Raw genomic sequence first — 13,712 nt, 5'->3', positions numbered from 1 at the left:
TTTTTGACTCGAGGGCCATAATGGGTTCTTAAACTGGACCGGAGGGCTGGAACAAAAGCATGGATGGAGTGTTTGTGTGAACTAATATAAATTCAAAATAAACATCATTACATAAAAGGGTACGGTCTTTTTTTTTTTTTTTTTTTTTTTTTTTTTAGTTTTATTCATTTTAAACCGGCCGATCCGGCCCACGGGCCGTAGTTTGCCCACGGCTGTTACTAGAGGGAAAGGGGTTTGAGAGGTAGTAAAGGGCAAAGGGGATCAAATATATGGTGACAGAAGATGATTTGACTTTGGGTGGTGGGCACAGGATGCAATATACAGATCATGTATCATAGAAATGTACACTTTTAATACTATATGATCTTATTAACTGATGTCACCTCAATAAATTTAACTAAAAAAGAGTGGTTATCTGAGTCACAAGGGCTCACACAGTTAGTTAGTGATAAGGGTGGGAGAATACTCTTATTCTAAAAATGTCTGCCTGTATCGGTTTTCTTGATATACTAAAATGACTTCTTGTCAGAGAATTTCCTTAAAGGTAAGAGCTAAGCCCAGTCATCTCTGAAGCCCCACACAGCACCTGGAATATTTTGTCCATAGCACATGTTTAATAAAATGTTAACTAGAAATGCAGTTAAATCCTATTTATAGCTTCCTAACTTGCTTCTCATCCTAGCCCTCTCAGGTTCCTCTGACTCCATGGCAAAGAAGAACCTCACTTTAGTGACCGAATTTATCCTTATAGCATTCACTGACTATCCTGAACGGGCACTCCCCCTCTTCCTCCTCTTTCTATTTATCTATCTCATCACCTTATTGGGGAACTTGGGCATGATTATCCTGATCCATGTGGACCACCGGCTCCACACCCCAATGTACTTCCTTTTGAGTCACCTCTCTTTCATGGACATCTGCTATTCATCTGTCACCGTGCCTCAGATGATGGCTGTGTTGCTGGAGCTTGGGGCAACTTTATCCTACACACGCTGTGCTGCTCAGTTCTTCCTCTTCACCTACTTTGGCTCCATTGACTGCTATCTTCTGGCCCTCATGGCTTATGACTGCTATGTGGCCGTGTGCCAACCCCTACTGTATGTTACCATCATGACTCAGAAGACTCGTTTGGGTTTTGTGGCTGGAGCTTACATTGCTGGTCTCCTCAGTGCCTTGGTGCGGACAGTCGCAGCTTTCACTCTCTCCTTCTGCGGAACCAATGAGATCGACTTTATTTTCTGTGACCTCCCTCCTCTTTTAAAGCTGACCTGTGGGACAGTTACACCCAGGAAGTGGTCATTATTGTGTTTGCCATTTTTGTTATCCCTGCCTGCCTGGTGGTGATTTTGGTGTCCTACCTGTTTATCATCGTGGCCGTTATCCGGATCCCCTCAGCTGGAGGCAGGGCCAAGACCTTCTCTACTTGTACCTCCCACCTCACTGCTGTGTCACTCTTCTTTGGCACCCTCATCTTCATGTACCTGCGGGATAACTCAGGCCAGTCCTCAGAGGAGGATCGGGTCGTGTCTGTGTTCTATACAACTGTCATCCCCATGTTGAACCCTCTCATTTACAGCCTGAGGAACAAGGAGGTGAAGGAGGCCCTGAGGAAGATTCTCAACAGAGTCAAGTTGTTCTAACTATCCCCAACCTTGGGCAGTCCTGAGAATCACCTCTTAAAGTGCCAGTGTTCTGGTTACATTGTTTATAGCACACTCAATGTTTAAATGAATATGCCCTGGTAAAAGGACCCGAAATTTTAGTTTTAGAGAGAGAGAGGGAGAAAAGAAGAGGCAGCCTCAGAAGAGAGATTGTGGTGAGAGCTTTAACTCCCAGGAAAAATGACGAAAGCATCTGAAATTAAATCCTGTGTAATCCAGGTGTGGCATACTTAACAGGTCTATGACTATAAAACACAATTACATTTTTTTGAAAAATTTTTCATTAAAAATTTCCATAATAGACATATTGAAATAAACCCAGCTGGCGTGGCTCAGTGGTTGAGTGTCAACCTATGAACCAGGAGGTCACAGTTTGATTCCAGTCAGGGCACATGACCGGGTTGCCGGTTCAGTCCCCAGTGTGGGGCATGCAGGAGGCAGCCGATCAATGATTCTCTCTCATCATTGATGTTTCTATCTCTCTCTTCCTCTCCCTTCCTTTCTGAAATCAATAAAATATGTTTTAAAAAATATTGAAAATATTGTACAGTGAATCCCCTAAACTCAATACTTGGATTTTGCAACTGCTAATATTTGTCATATTTGACATAGCACATATATAATCTATTTATTCATTTATCCAGCCAACAAATCATCCATCAATATGCTTTACTTTTTGATGCATTTTAAAATGAATTGTAGATATTGGTATTAGTGCTCTTCACCCCTATATACTACAGAATAATATCATCAATTAGAATTCAACATTTAGGTTACATTTATTTTTAATGATTAAATTAAGGTAGTAGTCTGATGGTCCAGTTAATAAAGCTCATCATGCTCAAAGTATTTTTCAGACTCTTGTACTAGTTCCCAGCGATGCCTCCTTTGAATCAGTAAAAAAATGTCCACAATAACATGTCTGTGAATTACTATCTGGATGGAAATATCTCTGTTCTTTCTTCTTCTCCATTTGTTCTATTGCCCATTCATCACATGGTTTTCCTGAGAATCCACTTGGCCAATTTATACCATTACCACTGCTCATAATAGTATCTGCAGTGTCTGTTCTGTAGATATTGACAATCTACTAGTATATTCTTAAAGCTTTTGTTCTTGGGGAGGCAGAACATTGCTGCATTCCACACAGAGGTGGGCAGGAGGGAATCCTGGCCTGCACAGGGTCGCTGTGCTCTGCAAGGTTCAGCCTGTGTCCAAAGCCTCCCAGAACCTGATGGCTCACTTCTCTAACTGTAGGTGCCTCAATCAAACCCAAGGTACTGGAAGGAATGGGCCTCATCTACTCATCATTTTCTGTTCTTTCTTTGATCATTTATCCTGGAACTCAAACTCCTTTTCTTCCTGTTCCTTGCATTAGCAAAACACATGATCCCAGGTATGTGAATGATATAAACCCTCAGCAGCTTATTTCATCTGGGGATGAGGTGAGGTAGGTTCACTATTATCTGTGAAGCAGAACTGCCAGGCTCAGCCATTGGACTCACTTCACAACTGAAGGAAAAGTCTTTCTTTAAAGGAAAGGTGGAGCCGAAACCGGTTTGGCTCAGTGGATAGAGCGTCGGCCTGCAGACTGAAAGGTCCCAGGTTCGATTCCGGTCAAGGGCATGTACCTGGGTTGTGGGCACATCCCCAGTAGGAGATGTGCAGGAGGCGGCTGATCGATGTTTCTCTCTCATCAATGTTTCTAACTCTCTATCTCTCTCCCTTCCTCTCTGTAAAAAATCAATAAAATATATTTAAAAAAAAAAAAAAAAAAAAAGAAAGGTGGACTCCTCTTCCATAGCTCTCAGGGGATCCATCTGGATGGATGGATGGTGCTCCCCCCCCTGGTCCCCTCCCAGCTCCTTTCCCAGTAGGAACCATTGTTCTTGAGGCAGCCAGTCTGACAGAGACTTAAAGGAGCCAGATTCTGAGATGAGTCATCAGGAGATGCCTTTTCTTGGAATGGTTACTGCTTTGCTCTTTGGCATTTGGACAATTGCTGAGATTTTTTAAAGCTGTGCTGCTTAAGTGGCATCCTTCCTTAGGAACTTTAGTTCTGCAGCATGCTAATCTGCTTTCAATAAAAAAAAGTAATTTGGTCAAATATTTTTGATAAATAGTGGGTTAAAGAAAGTTAACAAGATTTCTTCATTATAGCACTTTATAGATCCTTTAAAATGATGATATGAAACATGATTTTCTATGGGGGGATATAAGATGCAGTGATTTTCAAACTTATAAGAACAATAAATTTATTATCTACCTAAGACATCTGGGGAAATAAGACTTGGCAAGGTAGGAGCCCTTTGTGGTGGTTCTCAAACCTTACTGCATATTGTAATTATCTGGGGATTAAAAATTTATGTCTGGCTTCTACACTCAAACATTCTGACTTAATTGTTAAGGGGTACATTCTGAGCCTTGGGTTTTTTTTTTTTTTTAATTCTCACTTGAGGATATTTTCCCATTGATTTTTAGAGAGAATGAAATAGAGAGGAAAAGACAGAAAGAAATATTGATCTGAGAGAAATACATCAATTGGTTGCCTCCTGCATGTGTCCTTACCAGGGCTGAGGCTGGGGAAGAGCCTGCAACCGAGGTACATGCCCTTGACTGAAATTGAACCCGGGACCCTTCGGTCCACAAGCTGATGCTCTATCCACTGAGCAAAACAGGTTAGGACTGAGCCTTGGATTTTCAAAGCTCCACAGTTTAGGTCATTCTGATTTGCATCAAAGTTGAGAACCAATGCCCTTGGGGCTTCTTGTCTTGTGTCATTCTCTGAATAGGCTTAGTCAACAGACCACTGACCCAGTTCAAGTTTTTCTTTTTTTTTTATGAACAAGTAGCTGCATAACCCACTCTGTATTTACATTTTAAAATTTAAAATACAGAGGACCATCAAGCCCACCCCGACTATCTTAAGTCTCCTGTGAGGAAGGGAGGTGCTAATGGGACTTTGAAGGAATCATGGTCTTCAAGAGCACACCTTGAATTTTTTTGTTTACAGCACAATGCACAGGAGGTCAAGCAGAGTTAGAGCTCCTGAGAACACTTCCCAAGGCATTGTCTCCAGATAGAATTTCTTGGGATTAGCTGTGCCAGAACCACCTGGGATGGCCATTAATCTAGATGCCTTGTCCCATGGCAGACACACTGCATCAGAATTTGTGGGAGTGGGCTGATAATACTCGAATTTTCAGGAAATTCCTTGGGTGATTGTTATGCACACTGAAGTTTGAGAGCCAGTGCTCTGGAGGAGAGGTTGGTCACTATTAAGAATTTGGTCAGTTTGCCTGGTAGAAGTCTGTTCATGTCCTGCTCACACCTGCCTTTCCATCATCTCATCTCATGACTCCTGCACTTGCACCATCATGTTTCTGCCAAATGGTGAACTTTCAGAGTTACCCTCTACAGTGTGTCTCAATAATGAGAAGCAAAAGCTTATGCCAACAAAACAGCCTCCTTTGGGATCCATTTGTGCCAGCCAGGGTACCATTGTGCAAAACCGTTGACTAAATTTCCAAGTGAGATACCGAAAACATCAAAGAAATTCATTTCTTTTGGCACAAGGCAGGGATAAGGCAAGAGTAGGAATTAGCCCCATGAGGCCCTGCTGAGTGACGACAGGACATCAGATGGGGGCTTTGGGAGTTTGAAATGAAAGAGAAAATTTCAAAGATATTAGATGACTTGTTTGGAAGTCACATGAAGATAAATTGCCTGTCCTTGGAGATTCACCTCAGGAACCAATTAGTGCACAATGCTGGTGCAGTTAATGTAAGAAGCACCACCAGCAAGGTCTAGTGCTGAATCAGAAGCTCAGTGAAAGAAGCTGAGCCCCTAGCCCTATGATCCTGGGCTGAGTCTGAAAAAAAAAAATAAAATCCCAGGGAACTCTAGTGTCAGAGATGTGCTGTTTTGTGAAGGGTGAGAGGAAAGAGAGGGACTCCATGAAGTGAGAATAGAACATAGAGGTTCTGGGAGTGACCCCATCTCAAGCAGATTGCTATGATGAATATCTCATGCTGCATTGTTCTTTATTGAAAGGGAACAGAGATAAGGCAATTGAAGCCCAGAGAGGAAAAGCGATTTGTCCAGGCTCACACATCTAGTGTGAGTGACCTAGAATCCAGGTCTCCCCTGGATCAGCAGGTCACCAGCAGAAGAAATGCTAAACAAAGAAGGAAGCCACTAACGAAGTGAAATTCAGGTGAGGATGGTTCATGCCCAGCTCATGGCTTCCAGATCTAACTTCTTTTATTTGTTACCCCTAAGAAGTTAGTTGGTATTGATCTGACTGATGTTCTATCAGGAATGAAACTTGATCTAAGCATTTTTTTTTTTACAGCCTATTCTAGAACTCTATTTAGGACCCACAGATCCATTAACTCAGAGTCCTCCAAAAACATTTAGACAACACCAGAGCTATCTCTGCTTTCAAATTCAGATGCCATTTATCATCATACTACTGCTTTTATTAAGACTGTGAGGACACCCAGGCTATGATTATGAAGCTTTGTTAGGGGCTAAAATGAGCTAAATGTTTGCTCTTTTGATTTCAAGGTTAATGCTAGTATTTTCAGAAAACAAAACAAAACATAACAAAAAACACAAGTCAGCCAGCTCTAATTAGTGTAACAGCTGTTTGTTAAACATTCATGTTGATTGAAAATAGAAATATTTCTAAAAGCAGAGCCCATTGCTGATTGCTAATGGGTTTTTTGGGTTCATGACCTTTTGTTCATAGAATATACATTTTCCTTCTTTAAAATGTTCATTTAAAAATTTAAATAGCCACCCTATCTATGTGGAGTGCCTTTAGCTTTCCAAAGCATTTTCTCATCTGTTTTAATCTATTCATTAACCTTATCTCATAAAGCAGAGCGGATGTTATGATTCCCTTTTGGCAGAAGAGGAAATTGAAGTTCAGAGAGGTTAAGTGCCTTATGTAAGATCAAACAGCTAATTGGGGACAGAGTTGCAAAAACAAGGGCTGACTTGTAAGGCAGAGAATCATTGGCTTTCCATTCTTAGTATAAGAGAAGCATTCACTACTTTTTATCTTATAGTGAGATCTAGATTCACCTACTCCCACATCAGACGGCAATTTGTTCAAGTCAAGAACCTACATGTCAGACACCAATTTAAAGCGTTATTACTTGAAATGACTTGAACTTTCCCCGCAGCTGGCCCTTGTCTTAGCCCTCTCACATACATCACTGAATGGATGGATGGCTGGGAGGAATCGAACCCTAGTGACCGAGTTCCTCCTTATTGCATTCACTGAACATCCCAAGTGGGGGCTGCCTCTCTTCCTATTATTTCTGAGTTTCTATTTTGTCACTCTGCTGGGGAACGCGGGGATGATCATCCTGATCCACAAAGATCACCAGCTCCACACCCCCATGTACTTCTTCCTTGGTCACCTTTCCTTCGTGGACATGTGCTACTCCTCTGTTATCGTCCCTCAGTTGCTGGCTGTGCTGCTGGAGCACGGCACAGCCATCTCACAGGCTCGCTGTGCAGCTCAGTTCTTCCTCTTCACCTTCTTCGCGTCCATCGACTGTTACCTCCTGGCCATCATGGCCTATGATCGCTATGTGGCCGTGTGCCAACCTCTGCTTTATGTCACCATCATGACTGAGAGGGCCCGCTGGGGCTTAGTAGCTGGGGCTTACATTGCTGGTTTTTCCAGTGCCTTTGTGCGAACGGTCACAGCCTTCACGCTCTCCTTTTGTGGGAACAATGAGATCAACTTTATTTTCTGTGACCTCCCTCCTCTGTTAAAACTCACTTGTGGGGAAAGCTTCACTCAGGAGGTGGTGATTATAGTGTTTGCCATTTTTGTCATGCCTGCTTGTATATTGGTGATCTTGGTGTCCTATCTGTTTATCATCGTGGCCATCATGCAGATCCGCTCTGCTGGGGGTCGGGCCAAGACCTTCTCTACCTGTGCTTCCCACCTCATGGCTGTGTCACTGTTCTTTGGCACCCTCATCTTCATGTATCTGCGGGATAACTCAGGCAAGTCCTCAGAGGAGGACCGAGTGGTGTCTGTACTCTACACAGTGGTGACCCCAATGCTGAACCCCCTCATCTACAGCCTGAGGAATAAGGAGGTAAAGGCAGCTGTCAGGAAAGCCCTGAGCAGATCAAAGGCTTCTGGAAAGCCCTAGATCAAGCATGTCAAACTCATGGTCCACAGGCTGCATGTGGCCCACAATGAATATTTTTGCAGCCCCGCCAATATAACGGTATGTAAGAAACGTTTTTTTTTTTAAAAAAATATATTTTATTGATTTTTTACAGAGAGGAAGGGAGAGAGATAGAGAGTTAGAAACATCGATGAGAGAGAAACATCAATCAGCTGCCTCCTGCACATCTCCTACTGGGGATGTGCCCGCAACCCAGGTACATGCCCTTGACCGGAATCGAACCTGGGACCTTTCAGTCCGCAGGCCGAAGCTTTATCCACTGAGTCAAACCGGTTTCGGTGTAAGAAACGTTTTTTAAAAAATTTGTAACTTAAGTTTTACAATATCCTGTTGTACATAATTATTAATAACAAACTACAATGTTTGCTAATTACTATAATCATGTTGCATTCATTTCCCTTAGGTGCTTTATGTGTAGGTGCACCCTTTCTCTCCACTAATACTGGCAGCGAATATTTTGGTAGCTGATTGCCATGTCATTAGTCTTGGACTGACTTGTTTGATGTGCACAACAGGAAATATTTTGCTTTCGGAGAACAAGAAAAATAGGTTTATTTGCGTTACACTTACTAATTTGCGCAGTTATTCAGTGTCTGCTAAGTTAATGTTCAAGAAAAAATATTAATTTTTATTAAAATGTTCTATTATCTTATGTTAATGATTACTCATTTATTTCAGCCCTTTGTATTCAGCATGTCTCTATCGAAATAAACCTATGAATATTGAAGCTTTTGTTTTTGCAGCCCACATAAACTTAAATCTTGTTTCTTTGGCCCGTGTTAGCCTTTGAGTTTGACATGCTTGCCCTAGATGGATCCTTATCAAATATGTCATTCCTTAGTTTATCCATCCTTTGTTTTTCTTCAAATATCACCTACATGGGAAGACTTTCCCAGCCCTACTTAAAACTGCACCCGAACTTACCACTTCCACTTATTAATTTATTAATCTATGTAATGCTTGTCACCATCGGATGTACTATGTTTTACATATTTGATATTGTGTAAATTACATGAGAGTAAGCATTTTTACCCGTGCAATTCATTTTTGTATGCCAGTGCTTAGCAAAGCACTTAGCACATAAAGGCTCCAGTATTTGTTGAATGAATAAATTAATCTCAGGTTCCAGTGTCTACTTTTAAGTTCTAACTTCTTCAGTCCTCAGTTTTTTTAATCTGCCAAGTGAGTTTATCTACTTTATAGGACTATGTTTGGGGGTTCAGTGCATGAATGGGCAGGGGCGACGTCTGTCTTATTCGTTAGTGTCTGTTGAACGAAGTACATTGCCTGGCACAACAAATACTTGATGAGTGGAGCAAAAGTATTTGGAAAATAAAGAAGTTATCTATAAATGCAACTACTCTTTTCCCAAATACCATCATTTATTCTTTAATTGTTTTCTTTCGTATTGTTTCTGTGGTTTTGAATGACAATGACGATGATGATGATATAGAAACTAACATTTACTAGACAGTTATTACCTTCCAGGAATTGTGATGTTTGCTACAGGAATTACCTGATTTAATTCTCACCACAACCTTATGAGGTCTGTTCTATTATCCCTCTTCATTGGTAGATGAGGCACCTGAGACTTAGAAAGGTTGAGCAATTTTCCCAAGGTCAGCGAACCTGTAAGTGGTAGAGTGGGGCTTCCACCCAATCAGAGCCTGAGCACTTAATTGCCACAACACATAGTCTCCTGCTATGATCTACTGTCTACTCTATACAGTCACTCCTTTGGAATGCATTGTTATTGCATTTCTTTTATTCCTTTTACCTGGTGAAGAAAAGGCAAAAGTTCAAACTTTAAAAAAAGTAATTTATTTCTCATTTAAAGTTGATATACACTATTATATTAGTTTCAGGTATACAACATAATGATTAGACATTTATGCACTGTATAAAGTGATTACCCCAATAAGTCTAGGACCCATCTGATACCATACATAGTTATTACATTATTATTGACTATATTCCCTACGCTGTAATGGTAAAAGTCCAATCTGTAGAGGTCTGAGGGTAGTAAAAAACAGTCACTTTATAGCCCCAAATGCGCTAGTATTGTGTAATGTGACAGCACATGTTGGTGTGTGTGTATGTGTGTGTGCATGTATGTGTGCATGTAATTGTATATGAGAAGCTGATGTGTGTAGATTCAATAAATGGCAGTTTCTGGACCCTAGGAACTTTCTTTTTAAGGGCATATGACAAAAATTTAGGAAAGAATTGGGTGAGCATGTCTACAAAAATATACATGGAAAAAACTGCACTGGTGGCCAAAGAGATTTGGATTCACATATCAGCTTTTGTTATTGTTTTTCCACAAATCATTTAAAAAGTGCAGAATAGTCGTGCAACAACTAACTCTAAAGAGTGCATTTAGGGGCCATTTTATAAATAGTAACTGCCATGCAAATGTCCTTCTAATACAACATCAACTTCTGTAGCAGGTGGTAGAGGCATTTGTGTTGTAGAAAGAGCTCAGAATTTGACACTAAAGTGTGCAGTCTGTTGCTTCTCAGCTATATAGCTTCAGATTAGCTAGAGCCTTTCAGCCTGCTTTCTCAACTGTGAAATAAAAGTTATAGAGCATTTACTCTTGACCAGGTTTTATATGTACCTCATTTATTCTCATAACAACTTGGTGTCCATGGAGAATGGGAAGATGTTGGGTGAATTACACAAACATTAATTAGTGTTATTATGGTAACTGTCTCAGGATCCACAACCAAATAAGCATTGAAAGGCATAGGGACCCATAGCTGATCAGTGGACATCTTCACTTCAGAACTGTTGGACCTATCTCTCCAGGGCTGAGATCAGCCTTGAATCCAGACAGCTTCAGAAATGGAGAGTTTGCTAATAATTTTAACTTAATTCTTAAACTAATACACACCTAAATAAACACTTAAATGAATACTAATCACTATGCTAAAAGTGAATCACTTATTTTAGCTCTCTTAACAACTTTAACAGATAGTGATTATTATTGACCTCTTTTAGCAAAAGGAAGAAATAAGACCCAAAGAAGTTATGTAACTTGCCCAAGTTTATTCATCAAGAAAATGGCAGTCCAGGGAGGATCCGATCTCGTCTCTCTTACTCCAAAGTATGTGCCCTTTTTTAAAATTAAAAAATTATTTTCAAATAATGTTACATTTTTCAGTATAACAATATTATATTAATTTCAGATATACTACATAGTGATTAGACATTTATATGCCTTAGGGAGCAATCACCCCATAATTCTAGTAAAGGTATGTATGTTTACATGCTATCTGCCCTTCTGCAATTTCTCCTCTCTCTACCAAGTCCAAATTCTCAGTTGAAGTTTGCTTTGGAAGTGTCTGGATTTCAACTGTGTTCTTAGTCTCAGTATTTGATAGGTCTGGGCTGGGTTGGGTGCATTTTATGGCCAGACATAAATGTGAAATTCATGGAATTTACCTTTGCCCTCTTGTAGGTCAATGAGGAGGATATGAAGGAATTTTCAACTCCCTCAGGAAGAGCAGGATTACTCAGATAAACTATTGCCTTCTGAAGTCCTTCAAGAGCACCTATCTCTGAGTCAAAGCTCCCTCCATTAAATATTTCATCCATAGGTGCCTCCAAGCAGTCACCAACCTTGCCTTCATATCTTCTTTTTCTTTTTTTAAAATTAAATATTTATTGTTCAGATTATTACAGTTGTTCCTCTTTTTCCTCCCATAGCTCCCCTCCACCGGGTTCCCACCCCACCCTCTGCCCTTACCCCGCCCCCCCCCACCACTGTCCTCATCCATAGGTGTACAATTTTTGTCCAGTCTCTTCCCGCTCCCCCCACACCCTTCCCCCCCACCCAAGAATAGTCAGTCCACTCCCTTTCTATGCCCCTGATTCTATTATATTCACCAGTTTATTCTGTTCATCAGATTATTTATTCACTTGATTTTTAGATTCACTTGTTGATAGATGTGTATTTGTTGTTCATAATTTGTATCTTTACCTTTTTCTTCTTCTTCCTCTTCTTAAAGGATACCTTTCAGCATTTCATATAATACTGGTTTGGTGGTGATGAACTCCTTTAGCTTTTTCTTATCTGTGAATCTCTATATCTGACCTTCAATTCTGAATGATAGCTTTGCTGGATAAAGTAACCTTGGTTGTAGGTTCTTGGCATTCATCACTTTGAATATTTCTTGCCACTCCCTTCTTGCCTGCATAGTTTCTGTGGAGAAATCAGCTGACAGTAGTATCGGTACTCCCTTGTAGGTAACTAACTGTTTTTCTCTTGCTGCTTTTAAGATTCTCTCTTTGTCTTTTGCTCTTGGCATTTTAATTATGATGTGTCTTGGTGTGGTCCTCTTTGGATTCCTTTTGTTTGGGGTTCTCTGTGCTTCCTGGAGTTGTAAGTCTATTTCTTTCACCAGGTGGGGGAAGTTTTCTGTCATTATTTCTTCAAATAGGTTTTCAATATCTTGCTCTCTTCTGGCACCCCCATAATTCGGATGTTGGTATGCTTGAAGTTGTCCCAGAGGCTCCTTACACTATCTTCATATTTTTCGATTCTTTTTTCTTTTTGTTTTTCCAGTTGGGTGATTTTTGCTTCTTTGTATTTCAAATCTTTGACTTGATGCTTGAGATCCTCTAGTATGCTGTTGGAACTCTGTATAATATTCTTTATTTCAGTCAGTGTATGCTTAATTTCTAGTTGATCCTTTTTCATAACCTCGAGGGTCTCACTAGATTTCTTGAGGGTCTCACTAAATTTATCAGTGGTTTCTAGAAAATTCTTGAAAAACCTTATAAGTGTGGTTTTGAACTCTATATCCAGTAGTTCACTTTCCTCCATTTCTGTCATTTGTGACCTGTTTCTTTGTCTCCGCATTTTTTATGCTTCCCTGTGTTGATGGAGTGGCTTTCTGTGCTAGGTGTCCTATAGGGCCCAGTGGCTCTGCCTCCCCAATTACCTGAGGTGGACTCTCTTGGTGCACCCCTTTGTGGGCTTTGTGCACAGTCTTGTTGTAGTTAAGCCTTGATTGTTGTAGGTATCACTGGGAGGAATTGACCTCCAGGCCAATTGGCTGTGAGAATCAGCTGTGTCTGCAGTGGGAGAACTTCTGTGCTGGAGACACCCTTATGGGGCAAGACTTGCTTCAGTGGGGCTTTGGTGCTCACTGAGTCTGCCCCCTGAGTGTGTCCCTTATGGATCTGAGGAGTTGTAATCTGGATGGTCCCACTCTGACCACTGGGTACACTGGCTCTTGGATCTCTAAGGAGGTGCTAATTTAGCCTCTGCCTGAGGCTACCCAGCAGGAGCTATGGAGACATCTGCAGATTCCTCTTCTTTGTTTGGGATTTGGAGGTGCCCAGATGAGGCCCAGCTGTGAAGCAATGCAAGCTGCTGTGGGGCCTTGGGCCTCTTTTGGAAGTTCTGGGTCTCTCTGACCCAGCTGCAGTTTGTTAGGTAATTTTCAGATTGCAAAGGGCCAGGCCTTTCATATGCAAAAGCCTCTGCGCACAGCTTGGGTGGGGCGGGGCCTCAGGGAATCAACAGGGCGGAGCAAACAGCTATGGCTGATCCTCAGTCCTACCCTAAGAAGCCCTGAGTCTCAGTGTCCCAGTAATAGCTGCAAGCACCTCTGAGAGAAAGCCACCCTCGAGTTCCGCCCGCTGCCAGACAGTCCAGTTTCTCCCCGTATGAGTCTGGGTCCCCAGACTCGCCTGGAACTGCAGTTCAGAGCAGTGGGGAGCTTGAGACTCCCTCCCGATTGAAAAAGATAACCATGTTCTCAGTTGCCAGCCCTTTCCACATGTGCCTCCATACCTCTGCTCTTTACTTCTGCACCTC

General features: G+C 41.4%; 2 protein-coding genes across 2 annotated transcripts; both read left to right on the top strand.

The window, feature by feature from the left end:
• The first annotated feature begins 705 nt into the window (after nucleotides 1-705).
• Nucleotides 706-1,640, top strand: LOC132241926 (olfactory receptor 9Q1-like). Its single transcript, XM_059710874.1, is given in 2 exon segments — nucleotides 706-1,273; nucleotides 1,276-1,640. Coding segments are annotated over 2 exon segments (933 nt in total).
• A 5,258-nt stretch (nucleotides 1,641-6,898) lies between these two features.
• Nucleotides 6,899-7,843, top strand: LOC132242262 (olfactory receptor 9Q2). Its single transcript, XM_059711165.1, has one exon. It carries the CDS (start codon nucleotides 6,899-6,901, stop codon nucleotides 7,841-7,843), a length of 945 nt encoding a protein of 314 aa, XP_059567148.1.
• The last annotated feature ends 5,869 nt before the right edge of the window (nucleotides 7,844-13,712 follow it).

The sequence above is a fragment of the Myotis daubentonii genome, chromosome 9, assembly GCF_963259705.1.
Source record: "Myotis daubentonii chromosome 9, mMyoDau2.1, whole genome shotgun sequence".
Classification (NCBI taxonomy): domain Eukaryota; kingdom Metazoa; phylum Chordata; class Mammalia; order Chiroptera; family Vespertilionidae; genus Myotis; species Myotis daubentonii.
Note: the sequence above shows the minus strand (reverse complement) of the source record. Positions and strands in the feature narration are given on the sequence as shown.